General features: G+C 40.7%; 1 protein-coding gene across 5 annotated transcripts in view; it reads left to right on the top strand.

The window, feature by feature from the left end:
- Positions 1–19938, top strand: part of FIRRM (FIGNL1 interacting regulator of recombination and mitosis) — a 53793-nt gene that overhangs the window by 2934 nt on the left and 30921 nt on the right. For 3 of the 5 annotated variants that reach the window (XM_075286692.1, XM_075286689.1, XM_075286690.1), the window contains exons 2-5: positions 2463–2551; positions 6148–6252; positions 14084–14221; positions 14560–14722. In XM_075286692.1, the coding sequence (XP_075142793.1) occupies positions 2463–2551; positions 6148–6252; positions 14084–14221; positions 14560–14722 (495 nt within the window). Of the gene's footprint in view, positions 1–2283; positions 2324–2462; positions 2552–2938; positions 2978–6147; positions 6253–14083; positions 14222–14559; positions 14723–19938 lie in introns of those variants that run through there. The other 2 variants (XM_075286694.1, XM_075286693.1) reach the window with 2 other exon arrangements.

Raw genomic sequence — 19938 nt, 5'->3', positions numbered from 1 at the left:
ATTAAATCCCCAGATGTCAATCTGATACCTCTCACTTGCTTAAGGCAGAAAGACCCACAAACAAGTAACAACTGAAGACCGCTGCAGTAAAGGCCTGACAAAAGCATCACAAAGGAGGAAACCCAGCCTTTGGTGATGGCCATAGGTTACAGACTTCAGGCAGTCATTGCCTGTGAAAGATTCTTGACAAAGTATTAAAAATGAAAAAAATGTTTTCCGTTTATGATAATGTTATTTTGTTCAATTACTTTTGAGCTCCTGAAATGATGAGGCTTTGTAGAAAAATAGTTGCAATTCCTAAATATTTCACAGGATATTTTTTTATTCAACCCTTGCATTATAACTGGTGTAGAAGGATGATATTGAGATGCTTGTTTGGCACAAGGCCTTTCTTGTGCCAAACGTGCATGTCCAGCCCTAATTAAAGTTTCGCCAGCCACACTGTGAATGTGAGCATTGCAGGGTCAGCCGACCCTTAGTTCACATCTGGTTTGGGAAGTCTGCATGGGGACCCTCGAACGGACTACCGAATGCATTTTCAAGCGGTGTGCAGTGAAAGCACACAGACCCCATAGACTATAATGGGGTACGTGTGCTTTCAGCGTGCTGCCCGCACGAATCATGCGGACATGAAAGTAGATCACCATCTACTTTTCTATCCGCATGTTCCGTGCAAGCAGCGCATGGAGAGCACATGGATCCGATCATAGTCCATGCAGACTCCCCCCCCCCCCCCCAAATGGATTACCTACGCAAATGTGAATGAGGCCTGAGACTGATTTAAGGCCGGGTTCAGACGGGGTATTATGGACTGGAATTTGACGCGGAGGCCGCCTCAGGTTCTGGTCTAAAATACGGGTAGCCGTAGTCCAACGGCACTCCGGTCCATATTAGGCCCAAATGAATGGGCCTAGTCGGGAGTGTCTTCAGGTGAATGAGCATGTATCTTCTTTTTTCCGGGAGCCGGAACAAACGGCTCCTGGAAGAAAAAAAAAAAACTGACCTGGAAAAAGGAACCACCAAAAAACTACTTGTGAACTCAGCCTAATAAAACTCACACCATTCTCCTTGCCATAGGACTGTCCATCAATGATAGAAATTGGACAACCCCCTTGATACTGGCTAAGTTTATACTATAAAACTTGATATTGGTGAGATTGTATTAGTTTGCCTGTGTTTTGGGAAAAAAGGTTGTTTTTGGTGACAGTTTTTGAGCCAAAGCCAGAAGTGGATTTTAAAGGAGTTGGAAAAATGAAGGAAGGGATTATATGTTGTTTTTTTTTATTATTTTTAGTCTTAGGAAAAGTTTGGACACTGGTAACAGCAGAATGTGAATAGGGGCTGAGCGTTTATATTGCCCTCATTCATCACAGACTTACCTGATTGCAGTAACCAGGTGTAGTGTGTCAGTCTTACTTTTAGAATGTATTTAGGATACACTTTGAGCACTTTTTGAGTTTAGTTTGAACATTATCGGACTTAATGCATGCAGGGTTCTTCTGTCCGCTTGAGAAGTCGGACATCTTTACAAGCGGACAGTGAAGGACGGGCACGGAGTGCAAAAGAACGCACCCGATGCCCATTAAAGTGAATGACAGGTGTCACGGACACATCTAGTGTCCGCTCCTAGTGTCCGTGACAGATTTTGAGCGGACACTAGGAGCGGACACTACATGTCGGACACCGACGGTAGTGTGAACGCTCCCTAAAGTTAATTTTATTTACATGTTAGACCACTGTTTTGGCCTTACCTGTTTGTTTACACAGACAAATTTTTACATCCAGATTTGTAGGTAAAATTCTGCAGTATGGTACAGGACTAGCAAAGCCAGAATTGGCCTGCTGTAGAGTTTAGAGCCATAGAGTTCCATGATGCGGCAGATGTTACCCTTAGCAGTGCATGGGGTGAATTCCACATAAATCCACATGTTCTGGATTGTGATGTAAATCATGTTACATTTGTATGTGTAGATGTATCCTAACTTGGTCAGGTCAGATGTTTTTGTCTTGTGGGAAAAGTACATACAGTATTAAAGCTAAAATCATCTTATAACATTTTTGTTGCCTGTTAAAAAATAACTTTGTGTTTCTATGTTACCTAAACCCATGCCATAATGCTAGCTAAATATAGCTGTTGAAAAAAAAATGGCTATATTTGAACTGTTTTCAAGTCTTGTATATTTTTGATGCTGTATGATGTTGGGTTTTATATTATGTGTGTTACTGACTATCAGACATTTCTGCTTCATGTTGTGGCAATCTGTTTACCTTAATAATTCATACTCCATGTTTCAGTGTTCAGATAACTGGAAGGAAAAAATAAGTAAGTAAATAGAAATTTTGCTGTTGTATTTTTAATATTTGTAACATTTTTATATTTTTATAAATATATATTTATAGTTTGTATTATGTAATTATTTTATAAACTTTTTAAATATTTATATTTTTTCGTCCTTGTTTAGGATTATTTAAAATTGTTACAGAAATGTTTATGCCTCATATCAGCATTTTGGAGTTGGAACAAGATATATTTTTACAACTTCTACCAAAGGTAAGAATCCAATATAGCTGTTCATCTAAAGACATGAAATAAGTGTCTATTGTTATAGTGTCTATTGTTATAGTACTTTATTTTGTGCTTGTTCATCTTGTAGAAATTTAAAAATGCCGCATACGGAAGTATAATGTGATAGAAAACCACTTCATTTCTGCAGGGCTTACCTTAGGAATGTGACACGGAGGTCGCCTCAGAGTCTGGTCCAAAAATACGGCTAGCCGTGACTGTATGGGCCTAGTCGGGAGCGAGTGTCGCTAGGCTGAAGTTTGCGGCTGAATGTGCTGCGGAATCCGCCTGAAGAAAGGGCACGTCGCCCTTTTTTTAAAAAAAAAAAAAAAATTATTTCAATGGGAGGCGTTTTCCACGTGGATTACACGTCAAAATCCGTCACAAAAAAACCTATGTGAACCCAGCCTTAGGGTAAGTTCACACAGTTTTTTGGTCAGGAAACTGACTCCAATTCCTCCTCCTAAAAACGCCTCACCATAGGACTGTATGGTGAGGCTTTTTTTGGAGGAGGAATTTGAGTCAGTTTCCTGACCAAAAAACTCAGTGAACGCAGCCTAAGTCTGCACTGACTCCCTCCAGTGTCCTTGTATAAGATAGCAGCTTTGTCCAGTTTTGGAATTGTGTTGGAAATATTCATCACATACAGGATGTCTGTAACTGAACTGAATGCTTGCAATACCTGCACAGTAGAGGCCACCTTGAGAAGCTTATGAGCACTCAGAAGGGGGTCTCCATGCAGCCTAATGTAAGCCCCGAAGCTGTGTGTTGGTTTGTTGTTATTACAGTATTCTCAATATGTGGTACTTCTGAAATTTATGTGGGTAGTGGATACGCTTTAGCTTTCAAATATTTAGTTTCACACACTGGTAATTGTAATATAGTGTCAATGTTTTTTGCAGGCCTCCATAATAGGAATGAGCAGCAAACCAATGAGGCAATGTTTATGTTTTTATTGTGGATTCTGTTTATAATAGCAGCCATAAGGGTGTATTAGATTTATCATGTGATGTATCCCAACAGTGCTTGGTCCATTGACTTATAATAGGGTGGTTTTATATAATTTGGTGGTAACACAGCATGTGAATCTGAGATTAATGTCTATTGAGTTCAGAGCACAAGTTTTTTGGTAGGTAGAGATGTTTGGCAGTGTTAGAAAGAGATTTGCAGTTGCATAAGAGAGCTTGGAGTGCATTTGTACAAGAAACAGAACCAGTGTAATGAATTGGCAAAAGTATCTCTGGTAGTCAATAAGATTAGCCCGTCCTGTGTTCATGATGAATTTAAGAGGTGACAGTTTGCTTTACAGGTGTCTTACAGTAAAATAGTTGGAAAATGATTAAGAGCTAGATAAGAGAGAAGTGGGTGGGTGGGTGGCGATAAGAAGTTCATACACTGCTCTAAACAGTGTCAGGTAGACAATGTACAAATTAGAACAGTGAATTACCATTTTCAGCAGAGTTAAAATGAAACTTGATGCACTATGTAAAGATGTTAGGAAAGTTGTAGAAAAAAAATGATTCAAAGTAAGAATGCTTTCAAAAATGGTAGTGTTATAATTGATAAAAAAATAAACTATTAACGCTATTAATTTTGAAACCATTCTTACTTTGCTGAATTTTCCTGCACATGCTTAAAATATTTGCACAGTGCTGTATGTCATCCCTGGTGCCCGTTCAGGAGCTGAGAATGTGCCATAGCTGCTGGGTCGCTGCAGGCTACATTTTATCCTTGAAAATCAGTTTGTGTGTGAGAAATTGTTTACAGTGATTACAGAAATAACTATAATGCTAGAAGTCCATATCCCAGCATAATGTTCAGGCTGGTAAATATGACTCCCACACATACACAGTGAATGTAGACTTACTCAGTAGAGACCCAGTAGCAGGGTCTGTGATCGTAGACATCACTGACCATTAACCGCTCAGATGTGACCAGGCCATCTGAGAAGTTAGCATCACTTCTGTTCTGAGCAATGGAATGGATCCTCTATGGGAAAATCACGGGAGCTGTTTCTTTGCTGTTTGTATGGCAGCTGGGAGCCTTCTGAAGGCTCTCAGACATGCCATAGGAACTTTGCTTTTGAGCTGCCCCTGCGGTAGAACTCAATAGCAACGTAGTGATTTTACCCAACACTACATATACTGAATGAATAATGGGAAGTGCCGGCGTGTACGGCAAGCTCTGCTCATGCCGAGCCGTACATGCCAGCACTTCCCATACACTTCAATGGGACTGCTCGTAGTGAAAGAAGCAGCCCATTCATTTCTATGGGGAGCGCTCCTATGCCGGCTCCCATAGAAATGAATGGAGCTGCTTTATACGCCGCTTATTCTGAACGTATTTTATGTTCAGAATAAGCTTCAGTATACGTAGTGTGAATACCCCTAGAATGCAGTCTGTGACCGTAGTATTGCAGTATTGCAATACTCTTGCAGTCTATGGTATCAGTGATCTAATGATCACATGTATAAGCGACCACCAGGTACAAAATAATAAAAAAAGAAAAAAAAGCTTTGGGTAAGGAACACAAATAAGACCTCATTGGTGAAACAGAGGAATTTGCTCCTAGCACCACCTATTGGAAGATGGCTTTATACAGTATAATACCTAGTTTTCAAAAGAAACCTAAGGCTGTAATATAGGAATATTAGTCAAAACAGTATTCTTAGCAGGGCATGCCTGGTCTAATTAGTACCTGTACCAGTCATTACCCCTTATGGAAAAACAAACAAAAAAAGTTTTAAAAAATATTTTAAAAAATAAAGTACTATTAAATATATTTTTATTAAAAATATCTAAATCTAAATATAAAAATATGTATTCTATATGGTGAACTGTTTCCCAAGCTAGTACAAATAAAAACTACAGCTTGCCCCGCATCTTACACAGCTCCGTACACAGAAGTATTTTTAAAGTAATTATAACATAACAAAATCTATATCAATTCGGTATCACTGTCTGCTTTGTGTAATACAACAACAGCTCTTACTCCAGTAAGAAGCAGTGAGAAAAATAGGAATAAGAGAAGACATAAGGGAAAGAAAGTGGAGTTCAGTGCAGGATTTCATCACCGTTCTAGACACAAATGCTAGCTGAAAATCCTAATGTGTTGCTTTAGAATAGGGGATTTGGTTGTGGGGAAGTAGATTAGCAGGTGCTTATTGTACAGGACCATGTGCAGTACATGATAGGTTTTGTGGAGGGAGCCAAACGTGATAGGATAATAAAAGAAAGAAGATGGTGTTTCAGAAATAGGAAAGGCAAGCTGGAGGCAGAGTATAGTCAGGTGAAGAACAGACTGAACAGGTTGCCATCTTGCATAGATCTACATACATCTTAAGCAGGGTACACACTAGCGTCGGTGTCCGATGCTAATGTCCGCGCAAAATCTTGTGCTATTATGATAGCATAGGTTGTATGTTGGGAAGCTGCAAGCTTCAAAAGATGAGGTAAATGAAAGGCACTTAGAAGCTGAAGGTGACAATGTTTCATAAATGGGGATGTATCAAGATAATGGTTTGACTTATTTCAGTAAAATTCTGCTGATATAACTTCTTTTCAATCCATATGTCTTTTCCTAGGCAATAAAGCATTTTCACAACTTGGTATTTGAAATCTCAAGTCAGGCTTCCCAGTTATCAAGTCAGAATACTGAACTGAAGAACACATTACGGAATATTCTCCAGGTGTATATCCTATTCATCACATTTACTTTCTAGAAATGTAATTTGGGAACAAATATTCCAGTGAGTACGAACAAAAAAATTAAAAGGACAAAGATAATAATGTCCAATAAGAGTCATGGTAAAGAGATAGGATCTTATATGGATGAGGTTGTTAATATGGCTAGGGAAAAGGGATCCAAATAGTAAAGTGTGAGGAAATCTAGCTGAGAAAGCACTAATAAATGAACCAACAGTTAGTATCACTGAAGAAACAAGATTTTAACCTGTTAGTGACTGCCAATACATCTTAGTGGTCACTAAAGGGGCTTATTCTGATACATATGCCTTTTTACACTGTATGTAACAGAGCCCAGCACAGGAGTTCTGTGCTGGTTGAAGCAAGTGCTCAGCTGTATTCTCAGAGCCATCTGCTCTTCACATCCTGGGTCACAAAAGTTCCGATCTTGTGCGACTAACCCTTTAGATGACGCTGTCAATATCAACCACAGCATCTAAATGGTTCCGGTGGGAGAGGGCTGTCATGCATCAGTAGCTGCTGAAATACAATCCTTTACATAGTAGCCAGGACCCTAATGAAGAACTCCAAGACTCTCCCATTAGGCCATGAACATAAGTAGTGCAGTGTAAGAAATCAAAAGATCACAAGTTCAAGTCCCCTAAAGGGTTTAGAAAATTGTGTAAACAAAGCTTAATATAAATGTAAAAATCAAGTATATTTCCCTATTAAATTGTGTTTAAATGAATATGTTTTTAGAAAATGCACATATTGGGTGTTTGCTATCACTGTAATCAGACATCTGTATTGTATCGCGCTGTGTGCCCATGACATGGCCATGGGCTGATTTTTATCCATTGGAATTGAACGATAGATCACAGCAAGCAGAGATCCAGAAACCTTGAGGAATTGATACTAAAAGTATATTGGAGACTTGTATATCGTTTGTTATAAAAAACAATAACATTGGATGAAATTGTACAATCCCATTAAGACAACCATACGTCTTAGATAGCTATATTTTGACAGAGTTGAAGGATTGTATAAGATGTGGGAATCATGGCTGATTTGTTCCAGAAGCAGTACAACCCTTGTCCATGAGCAGTGCCTGGTATTGCAGCTCAGCCTTCTTTGCTTGAATGCGATTTGGCTTCATTTTCACTCTATTTAACTAATAGATCATGCTTTTCTACGCTCGAACCTTTCTAAACTTGACTGATTTGGCATTCTTTAAATTCCTGCATGGTATTTATCAACAAGATGTGCATTCTCGAAGACTATGGTGCATGCTACATTGAGCAAGGAAAGGAAGGACAAAATACAGGAGCTATTTTCATAGATCCTATTAAAACAGTGAATCTGAAGAATCAGATGAAAAGTCAGTGTTTAATTCAGCGTCGACAGGCAACACGTTTTAAGATCTTCTTCATCAGGTCAATAAGAACTACCAAAATAGCATTTGGACATAAACATAATAAAAATCTGTTGTTGGAAAAGATACTTTCTTAAAGGGACTCCATCATTGGAAAAACTCATGTTTAACCACTTCCGGACCGCCCATAGACTATATACGTCCGGGAAGTGGTTGCCTAGTTCTGACAGGACGTACCTGTACGTCCACCAGAACACAGCAGCTGCACGGAGATCATGCAGCTGATTTCAATGGGAGCCGGCTGTAACTTCAGCCGGAGCTCCCAGAGAGATAGCAGGGAAGATTTATTCCCTTCCCTGCTATCTCGATCGCTGTGTATACAGCGCTCAATGAGCGCTGTATACACAGCTATGGACGCTGCCATAATTCAGCTGCCCTCTGACCCAGCGGACACGTGATCTGCTGGGAGCAGAGTCTTGCAAAAGCTGCTGGGTCCTATAGGACCCCAGATCAGCTCAGTAAGCTGTATATACAGCTTGCAGGAGGCTGTATTTCTCCTGCAACTGGGGTTAAATGTAGCAGCCCCAGTTATAGGAGAAATCAGCCTCAAGTACAAAAAAATAAGTGATTAGATGTCCCCAAAGGTCTCTTATCACCTTATGGGGACACAATCTGGAAAAAAATAAAAATATAATAAAGTTTTTTAAAAATGTAAATAAAATAATAATAAAAAATAAATAAATAATACGCTAATAAAACGCCGTTATTAAAGGTTATAGCCCCACCCCCGACGACACCATACAAAATAAAAATTACCGTAATGGAGAGGAAAAACTAGATTATAAAGTTTTTCAGTGACACTTTGTGTTATTAAATTAAAAAAAAAATTTTAAAAAAATTAAAACCAGACACAATTTCCCTCCTATTTTGTTTATATTTTCCTGGATATAAAAAAAATTAAAATACATTTGAAAATAAAAATAACATAAAAATAAAGCCCTATGTGTCCCCAAAAAAAGACGCAAAAATTAGTTGACTGAGACATACGAGAAAAATTTTACAGACCTCAAAACCGCACATACAAAATAAACCTAAAATGTGTCTGGTCCTGGACCACAAATTGGCCCGGTACTGAAGTGGTTAACTAAACATATACTTGCATAGCCTTTAGAAAGGCTGTTCCACACCTACCTTTTGTATGTTAATTGCCTCAGTCATTTTTAAATGAGCCCGCTTTTATTTATATGCTAATTAGCATCCCGTGCGCACCCGGACGTCTCAGCGAGCACTCTCTGCGATGTGTGTGTGAGAGCAGGGAGGCGCATGAGTCATCAGCAGCAGACTGTGCTGTACACATAGCAAACAGTGCTTGCTGAGACAAGTATAGGTTTAGTTAAAAATGAGTTTTCCCAATGATAGAGCCCCGTTAAAATCAGAGAACATACAGTTCACATAGCCAAATATAGCAAATTAACATAAATGGTACACAATATAGCAAATAAAAAAATAAAGTTGCTTTAATTGATCAGCATTAAAGGGTTTGTCCATGCGAGGAAGCCAGAGACGGTTAAAAAATAACCAACCAACCAAAGAAAAAAAAAACAAAACGCATAATCACCTGTCCCACATGCTCTGGGGTCTCATACTGCAGACTGATCCTGCTACTCCCGGGATCTTGTTCCGGCAGAAGTCCTTGCCCCAAGTGACTGCTGAGGCCAAGGAAAGGTCCTAAACAAAGGACTCAGGCTATCACAGGTGATGTATGCAAACAACGTCCCGGTTCCTTTCCTTAGGCTGCTGATCGGCCTCAGTGGTCAAGTGAGACGAGGAATTCCACCAGAAGAAACACTGGAGCGCCACTGTACTAGACCATGATGGGAATTACTGGAGCACCTGGGTTAGCTGCATAGGGGTTTTTTCTTTTTTTTTTTTTTTTCTTTTTTTCACCTTCCCTGACCTCCTTGCCAAAAACTTTTTATCCTGGACGATGGTCATGGTTAAGACTCCAAGGTGCTTGTTTGTCATAATTTGGATGACTGTTATTATAGGAAAGAACATTGGCTCAGTGGTTAACACTGAGGTACTGGATTTGAACCTGATCAAGGGAAACATCTGCACTGAGTTTGTTTTTGTCCCTCTGTTTGCATGGGTTTACTCTGCGTGCTCCAGTTTCCTCCCACACGCCAAAGACATACTGATAGGAAATTTAGATTGTGAGTCCTACTTGGGACAGTGAGTAATAACAATGTTTGACTCTATAAAAACAAGAGCATCCTTAGATGCTGATCTGTGGGGTTCTATTTTCCCTTTGAAAGAGAGCTATACAGGAATCCTGTACTTCCTGTAGGTTTACAACATATAATTCTTGTGTAGGGCTCTAAGAGAAACTGGTACCCCACAGATCCCCATCTTTGGTCTCCTACCCTGTAATATCTTTCTCCAAAGTGATGAAGGCTGTCCTAAATCCGCTCTAATAACACAAATATATTTTTCACATTGTCAAGCCATTCTCTCTGGCATCTGTACCACACACAAACTTTTGACCCTGGATGCGACCATAAAGCGGAACTCTGCTTCCACACACCCTTCTAACACTCCTATCACTTTAGGCTATAAAGGAGTGAAGAGACCACTACAATCACATATCTATACAAGTAGTTGCCACCACCCATCACTTTATGGTAGATGAGACACCGATTTACCCAAACCATGCACAAATGGCAAACAAAAAGTTAAAGAGGACCTTTCACCACTTTTGGGCACATGCAATGTTATATACTGCTGGAAAGCTGACAGTGCGCTGAATTCAGCGCACTGTCGGCTTTCCCGATCTGTGCCCGGTGTACAGAGCTTACGGTGCCGGTACCGTAGTGCTCTATGGTCAGAAGGGCGTTTCTGACCATTAGCCAGAGACGTCCTTCTGCCTCGCGGCGCCAATCACGCTGTACTGTGGAGCGGGGAGGAACTCCCCCCTCCCTCTGCTCACAGCGCTCGTCCATAGACGAGTATTATCAGGAGCAGGAGGGGGGAGTTCCTCCCCGCTCCACAGCACAGCGCGATTGGCGCCGCGAGGCAGAAGGACGTCTCTGGCTAATGGTCAGAAACGCCCTTCTGACCATAGAGCACTACGGTACCGGCACCGTAAGCTCTGTACACCGGGCACAGATCGGGAAAGCCGACAGTGCGCTGAATTCAGCGCACTGTCAGCTTTCCAGCAGTATATAACACTGCATGTGCCCAAAAGTGGTGAAAGGTCCTCTTTAACAAGCCTAAGCAATATTCACTCTTTGCTTGGCACCAGGGAGACTTATTAAATTTTAGATTACAGTGCTTAACAAAAATACATATAACATAAAAAGGAATGAAGTAAAGAACAGACCTGTTTTTAAACCTGGTGGTGGAGCGCTGCAGATGAAGGACAAATCCCAAGCTAGGCTGTGGCTCCAAAATATCTGACCCTGATTTCATTTACCTAATCCATTAAACTCCCTGACTCTCAGCTCTGTCCATTTTCTGGAACCCCACACCTGTAACTGGGTGTCTTAGTGGCATTTGGTAAACCCAGAGATGTGACACATATTGCATGGCAGGAGATGCCAAACACTTTACAAGTCCACAAAAACAAAACGAAATAGACCCCGAGCAGCCCATAGTATGGTAATTTTGATAGTGATAGAGTTACAAATATAAGAATACAGCTCACCTTCTGAAGTTGTGAAACTAGGTCACAACTCCGTGGTGGCCAAACACTTAGTAAAATGGAAGGTTTCTTCCTCAGGTAGGTATAGCCGCAGTCCTTTCTTCACCTCTTGGTTGTGGCAAATAAAAACAGACCCAACACAGATGCATCAAACATCCGATAATGTGAAAGAAATGCGCTTCTCCTAGATGTATCAAAAAACTGCTTTATTTACAGACACACTACGCGTTTCGGGCGCCAAACTCGCCCTTCTTCAGGTGTATTGGTTCTGATGTCTCTTCTGATCGATTTCACCATCCATGGGGTCTGCCTCTGAACACGAATAAGTCTTTTTTGGGGTCACCTCTTCCCTCACACCTGGGTAATGACTACAGCTGTATTTCAGGTCACCTCTTCCCTCACACCCGAGCAGTGACTACAGCTGTATTTCGGGTCACCTCTCCCCTCACGGGAGAGGTATGTGTCTGTAAATAAAGCTGTTTTTTAATACATCAAGGAGAAGCGCATTTCTTTCACATTATCGGATGGTTGATGCATCTGTGTTGGGTCCGTTTTTATTTGCTACTTTACACGTCCATGCACACCAAACCTACAGGTGGAATTATACTCTATTCCCCAGATACTTAATTTGGTCACTTATTAATAATAAACTCATTCATATTGTTGATGCAGCTAGCTGGTTAAGGTTTCCCAACTATCTTTTGAGCATGTATGGTCATAAAACATGACTTGCAACATAAATGTCTGGGATGTCATGATTTTGATTTGATATACAGCATGACCATGCTTTCAGACCAACAAGGTTGTTGTGATGTCTGGAGTTTGCAGCCACACACAGATACTTGGTAATTATTGTCTGTCTGCACATTTTCTTGTGGCTGCTTATGTGAGCTCTTGTAGTAAGCGAGCACAAAAAAATGGCAGCGTGCAGGTGCAGTTGGTTCTGCCCGAGGCCCGCTGGTATAGCCGATTGCACATGCATAGAAGATTGAAAGCCAGGCTGGAAGACGATGCATAGAGGCCGGTTTCTGAAGATGGAAGCGGCACTGGCGAGTTCTGGGGGCGGGCCCCAGCGCTCAAACAGCTGCGAGAGAGCTCATTTGCATAAAGATGGAAAACGGAATATCTACCAAATGACGGTGCGGAGAAGACATCTAAAGGTAGGAGAAGAATAGCCTTTCTTAAGGCTATTCCTATGTGTTAGTTAGAAAAAAGGGATTCTAATGATAGTATCCCTTTAACCCCTTAAGGACCAGGCCATTTTTTGGTTTCGCGTTTTCGTTTTTCCCTCCTCACATTTCAAGAGCCATAACTTTTTCATTTTTCAGTTCACAGAGTCACATGATGGCTTATTGTTTGCGGGACAAATTGTACTTTGTAATGGCATCATTCAATATGCTGTGCAATGTACTGGGAAGCTGGAAAAAAATTCAGAATGAGGTGCAATTGGAGAAAAAATGCATTTGCGCCATTTTCTTATGGGTTTAATTTTTACAGCATTCACTGTTTGGTACAAATGACATGTTACCTGTGTTCTACGTGTCAGTACGAACGCGGTGATACCAAATTTATATAGTATTTCAAATGTTTTGATACTTTTAAAAAAATGATAAACTTTGCAAAATAGAAAAAAAATTTTGTGTCATCATGTTCTAACACCTGTAACTTTTTCATATTTCCATGTATGGAGCTGGTTGTGGTGTCTTTTTATGCGGGACAAGATGACGTTTCTATTGATACCATTTGGGGAAAGATCTGATGGTTTGATCACTTTTTATTCAATTTTTTATAGGAGGCAAAGTGTTGAAAAAAACGCTTTTTGGCTGTTTTTATTTTTTTTGCCGCTACGCCGTTCGCAGTACGGGATAAATGTTTTAATATTCTAATAGTTCGGGCATTTTGGAGCGCGGGGATACCTAATATGTTTATGTTTAATGTTCTTTAATTACTTTTATAGCTAATCTAGGGAAAGGGGGGTGATTTGAACTTTTATATTTTTTTTATTTTTTTAATACTTTTAAAAACATTTTTTTTTCTTCTGTTACATTTATGATCAGACCCCTTAGGTACCTTGAAACCTAGGGGGTCTGATCGCTCATACTATTCACTGCAAATCCCAGCACTTCTACTAGACGATGCCTCGGCCATCGTCTAATAGATCTCATGCAGAGACAAGCCTGGAAGCCTTCAATAGGCTTCCGGCTGTCATAGCAACCGATCACCGCCCTCATGTGACGTTCAGGAGGGCGGCGATCGGCGAAACATGCCGGCGCCCATGCCGCCTGCTCTGTTTACACACTGCGGTCACGTTTGACCGCAGTGTGTAAAGGGTTAACAGCAGCGATCGGCTTGGGCACCGACCGCTGCTGTTGTTGGCAGGTCCTGGCTGTATGATACAGCCGGCATCTGCCGTGTATGGAGCGAGCTCAGCGTGTGAGCTCGCTCCATACATCCCCATGCGACCCATGACGTACAGTTACGTCAAGGGTCGCTAAGGGGTTAAAGTTCACACAAATGCTAAAGCATATAGTTCTAAATAAAGCAGATCTCTGTATAATATATTATTCCATGTAAAACTGGCATATTACAGTGACAGGACTTTACTTCTAGTGTCCAAAGCAGCACAAACACGCGCTTTTTGGCTACTACTTGTAGGAACTTTGCTAAAACAATTCATCAGACACATAGTTTGAGTTTGGTATATATATGACAAACCAGTTCTTTTCGTTAATGTTGTGTTTTTTTTGTTTTCTTTTTTTGTCAGGATATGGCTCAGTGGATAGAAGCATTAACTGCTTGTGTGCGTTATGTCTGTTCCATAGAAGAAGTGGACTTCAAAAATATTCAGTCTCTTCCTTCATCTGTACTGCAAGTTCTTATCACTACTTTTACCCACTGCAAGGTGAGATCTGTGTGACATGGTACACAATAATGAACTTGACTTTTATTAAGTAACTTAATAACAAGAAGAGCAGATCTTGAGATTTGTAAGATGTTGTATTATCTTTGTGGTGTAGTGTTACTGCTATAATGTGGAGGTGTCTTACAGCTAATGAAGAGCTGATTGAAAATGTTAGTTTGAGGTTTTATCCTAGATTTTTATAACTGCATGCTCATCTGTCTTCAGTTACACTCTTTATATTAGAATAAGAAATATTTTATGGAAGGCAAGTTACCCATCCTATTCCTGTTCCATATTACTATCCATAATTATGTGATGACAGAACATTTGTTTCCTAGGACAGTGATTCAGTATATTGTGGAAGACTCCATCTGGTTTCTGATTTACTTCAATCCCTTTTCAAAGAAGCAGTCAGTCTAGAAAAACAGTTGATGGAACTGCTGGATAAAACTACTCTAAATGTCTCTGCGTCAGCCAAAGAAATTACAGGCATGGTCTCTGGTATGTTGTGAGCAAATACTCAAGAATATCACATGGTTGGCATGACACGGTATCGCTGTACAATTGTTAAGTGTCACTTGCTCATTAATAATCATATTATTAAAATTATGAGTAGAAATATGAAAATATGTTAAGTTCATATCCTTCCGACTACACTACTGGTACTATACATCACAGCAGATTATTCGCTGGCAATCTTCCCCCATATATCTCTATCATAAATCCTCACAGGACTCTTAGACGAGACGGTGAGAGTCCTGCTTACTCCATCCGGCACAGTAATTGCCATTCTTCTGTGTACATACACTGATACAATCAGCCGGTGCGGGTGGTGTAAGCAGAACTCTCACTGTCTTTACTAGGAGTCCTGTCAAGATTCATTTTGCTGTTTAGGGCTTGTTCACATTTGCGCCCGGTCTCCGTTTATACAGGTTTCCGTTTCCTGCCCAAAACTGGAGAGGAGACGGAAACCTGCCGGCATTTTCAAACCCATTCAAATGGGTATGAAAAGTGTCCGGCCGTGAGCGTTTTATGCTCTGCGTGGCGAAACTGTTTTGTTTTTTTTAACCGGACACAGAGTCGGAGATGCAGGACTTTGTGTCCGGTTTAAAAAAACTGGTTTCGCTGCGGAGAGCTCAAAACGCTCACCGGCGCTCACTGCCAGACCTGGTCTGACAGGTTTCCGAACCTCGTGTGAACCCAGTGTTACTAAACAATCCTGTTTGAAATCATATGACCCTATATGTAATAGAGCATAGCCTCACTTTCTCTATAATACACAGCACTGTTATAGGGCAACAAAAATCACATGACAGATTCACTTTATAGGGGATTTCTGGCCTAGATGCATTTTTCACACTGACCACATAATAATTTAGGAATATGACTATATTTAAAAGCACATTTCCAGCCCCAAATGGATATCGCATACTGTGGCCTTTCTACAGAATAGAACTTCTAGTCTGTGGGGGTCCAACAACTGGACCCTGCAGAGATCAACTATTCGGGTAGCATCCTGGATTCAGAAGGTGCTTCAGTGGATGGGGAACAGATGCACTTGGCTCCTATTCAAGTAATGGGAGCCGTGTTGCAGCTCTGCCCACTGTATAGCGGAGGTGCTGGGGAACTTCTTCAATAGGAGCAGACCACTTCTCATGTGCTGCAGTAAATTCTGACAATGGACACTGCCAAAACAGCTGAGCAGGTTGGATCCCCACAGATCAGATACTGATGACCTATCCTGTGGAAAGTCCATCAGCATGCAAAATCCATTTGAGGCTAGAAACATGTTTTTAACCCCTTAGTGGCCGACCTGTTTTGGACCTTAATGACTAAGCCGAATTTTAGAAATTTTCCATGTATGAATTTATCAGTGAATAATTCTGTAACGCGCGTAATACATTGAAAGCAATAGGGAAAAAGCCTCCCATTTATTTCAATGGGGAGCGCACGTATGCCGGCTCCCATTCAAGTCAAAGGGAGCTGCTTTTTACGAGCATATTTGAAATCATTTTAGCATATTTCAGTAATTTAGCCAATTTAAGCAAGTAATTTTAGCCAAGTTTCTAAGCAAATTTTGGAAATTTTGAGTGTGGTTTTTTTGTTTTTCCCCCTGTACCAAGCTATTTGCAGACAGGTGGCATAATGACAGAACATCCCATTAAATGACACAGTTTGGGAAACTAGACCCCTTCAGGTATTCTTTGAGGGTTATAGTGAGCATTTTGATCAAACAAATATTGTTTTGTAAGAAATATTACAAATTACGGAAAAAATTTATTTTTTTTTTCTTCAAATATGTGTCCTTTTATAGGCAGTTTTTTTGCACCCAGCACATGAAAAAGAAGAAACACACCCCAAAATATATCACCCCACTTCTCCTGTGTTAAAAAATGTACACAATGTGGCCTTTGTCCTACACGCACATACAGTAGTGCCCAAGAGGTAGGGAGTGCCAACTGGATTTCCAAACACGAATTTTGCTTGCAGATATTTTAGGCCCATTGCACATTCCAACAAGATTTGTGTTACCAAAGCAATTGAAAACACCCATAAATGACACCATTTTGTAAACTAGACCCCTTAAGACATTCATTGAGGGATATAGTGAGTATTTTGACCCCATAGGTTTTGAAAAAAATTTGCATCAAACAAAAAATGTTCATATTTTTTACACAAAAGTGTCATTTTAAAGGCAGTTTTTTTTTGCACATGACACATGAAAATGAAGAAAAACGCCCCAAAATAGATGACCCCATTTCTCCCGTGTTCAAAAATGTACACTTTGTGACCTTAATCCTATGTACGGACGCACGATAGGGCCCAAAAGGATGGGAACACAAACTGGATTTCAAGATAAAATCTTTGCTTCAAAATGTTTCAGGCCCATTGCACATTCAAACAAGATTTGAGTTACCAAAACAATTGAAAACCCCCATAAATGACCCCATTTTATAAACTAGACCCCTTAAGGTATTCATTGAGGGGTATAGTGAGCATTTTGACCCTATAGCCGTTTCACAGATTTTACTAACCTTGGGATGTGTACACAAGGGGTTAAAGGAGAAAAAGCCCCCCACAGTTTGTTAAACAATTTCTCCTGAACACGGCAATACCCCATATGTGGCCATAATCTGAACAGATGAAGCTCAGCGTGGAAAGGGCGCTATTTGGGTTTTGGAGGGCAGATTTTGCTGGAATAGTTTTCAGGTACCGTGTTGCATTTGTTGAGCCCCTAAAATATTAATCAATGGAAACCCCCTCAAAAGTGACCCCATTTTAAAAATTACACCCATCAAGGAATGTATCAAGGGGTATTATCATTTTGAACTTAAAAACGTTTCTCAAAAATTAATGTACAAAATTAAAATTGAAATTTTTAAAGAAAAATGCCATTTCGGTGCCCAATACATTGCACCGACTTTGTGTTGTCAGAGACCTGCACCTCCAAACCAACAATCTAAATCTGCACTCCAAAAGCACATATCGCTCCTTTACATCTGCGCCCTGCTGTGTACCCAAATGGCAGTGTATGCCCACATGTATGACACTGGTGTACCCCGGATAATGGACTTAATGCCATATGTGGGTAGAAACGGCTGTTTGGGCACAGCCAGACACAGAAGGGAAGGAGCGCTGTTTTGGTTTTTGGATGTCATGACACTTTTGCAAAGCCCCTGAATTGCCAATAAAGTGGAATCCACAGACTTGTCATCCCATTTTGGACACTACCCCAATAATGGGATTTATGAAGTGGCGTAGCGAGCATTTTTAACCCTTGAGTGTTGTATTTATTTCATTTCCAGAAATGAATGCACAGCTGATAATGAGAAGTTAAAAATGAAAATTTTCCAGAGATTTGCCATTTCAGTGCCTGGTATGTTGTGCCCAACTTATATCAGCAGAGACACTCCAAAAACTGGTAAGCGGGTATCCCGGCTCAACAACTTTTAGAGCATTCATCTCTGATACAAGGCGGGCACAACATATTACGCACTGAAATGAAGTATAAGGGTCAGTTCACACGTGAAAACCGCCTAGCTTATTTGTGCGAGGTAAAAAACCTCGGGGAGTTTTTTTGACGCTGTTTTTTGCATTCCACGCGGTTTTTTACAAGGTTTTTGACGCGGTTTTCGCTAGCGGTTTTCGCTAGGGTTTTTTTTTTCCTATATGTGCTATAGAAACTGCAGGCGAAAACCGCGCGTTTTTTTGCAAAAAACCGCGCGGTTTTGTGTGCAAAAAAACGCGCGGTTTTTTACCGCGCGGTTTTCGCCTCCCATTCACTTCTATGCAATTCTTCAGGCGTTTTCCGCCTGAAGAAAGGTCATGTCGCTTCTTCAGGCGGAAAACGCTAGGAGGAAAAAAAAGCTAGTGGTCTACATAGACCACCATGTTAAAGGAGAGGTTTTTGAAGCGAATTCCGCTGTCAAAAACCTCCCCTTTGCCCACGTGTGAACTAGCCCTAAGACTGCCGGCTTTACGAGCGCTCCCATTGAAGTGAATGGGAAGTGTTCGGGAGCCTTCTGCAGTGCTCGTGTGTACGGCTGTGAATGAGGATTTTTACAAGCCCACCGTTACTCCGTGTGAAGGCAGCCTTACTTGAAAAATTGTAATTTTCACCTCTCACAATCAGCTTCGTATTCATTTATGGATAATAAGTTATAGCAACACTTGGGGGGTTAAAAATGCTCTCTTTACCCCTGGATAAATTCTTCAGGGGTGTAGTTTCCAAAAAAAGGTCACATGTCAGGGGATTCCACTTTACTGGCGTTTCAGCTCTGCGAAAGTGTCATGGTGTCCAAAAGCCAAACCGTCTGTGCTCCAATAACCCTTCTTCCCTTCTGTGTCTGGCTGTGCCCGAATATCAGTTTATACCCACATATGACATTACATACGTTATCCTGGGTACACCGTGTCATACATGTGGCATAAACTGCAGTTTGGGCACACAGCAGGGCACAGAAGGGAAGGAGTGCGATGCGGCTTTTGGAGCACAGATTTAGATGTTTGGTATCCAGACTCCATGTCATGTTTGTAGAGCCTGTAAGGTACCAGAAAAGTGGATTCCCCAAAGGAGTGACCCCATTTTGAAAACTGCACCCCTCAAAGAATTTCTCAGGGGGTGTAGTGAGTATTCGTATCCCAGACATGACTGCACAGTGCATGGTGAAGAGTGAAATGTCCTCCACACAGTTTACGTATTCAAACACCAACTTCCCTACTGTGTCCCAGTAGCTCCTATGATTGGGGGAGTCACTCTGGGGGTCACTTCTGATGTCTTTTCCCTCATAAGCTCTAAATCTGGAGTGTCCCTTGGTATACACTCACACAGGTTATATATTTGCTTCCCGCTGCAGCCAGTTGTGTTCTAATGATTTGGCGATTTTTGGGGAGGGTTTGTCCTTACATTGCTAGATGCTATATTTTCTTTATTTTTCTGGTGACGTGGCCACATAAGGGCTTGTTGTTTGCGGGATGAGATCCATTTTGTTATGACACCATTTTTGGGTGCCTACAACTTATTGAATACATTTTATTAACTCTTTTTTTGCTGGATTTAAAAAAAAAAAAATCAGTTCTGGCATTGTGTTTTATCTCTTAAATTTTTCGCCATTCAGTGTACAGTATAAGTAACATGTTACTTTATTGTTTCATTTTTATTGTACAGGTTGTTACAGATGCAATGATACCAAGTATGCATTGCTTTTACTAATTTT

Source organism: Leptodactylus fuscus, chromosome 9 (assembly GCF_031893055.1).
Source record: "Leptodactylus fuscus isolate aLepFus1 chromosome 9, aLepFus1.hap2, whole genome shotgun sequence".
Lineage (NCBI taxonomy): Eukaryota > Metazoa > Chordata > Amphibia > Anura > Leptodactylidae > Leptodactylus > Leptodactylus fuscus.
The sequence above is the reverse complement of the archived record's forward strand: the minus strand, read 5'-3'. Positions and strand labels throughout refer to the sequence as shown.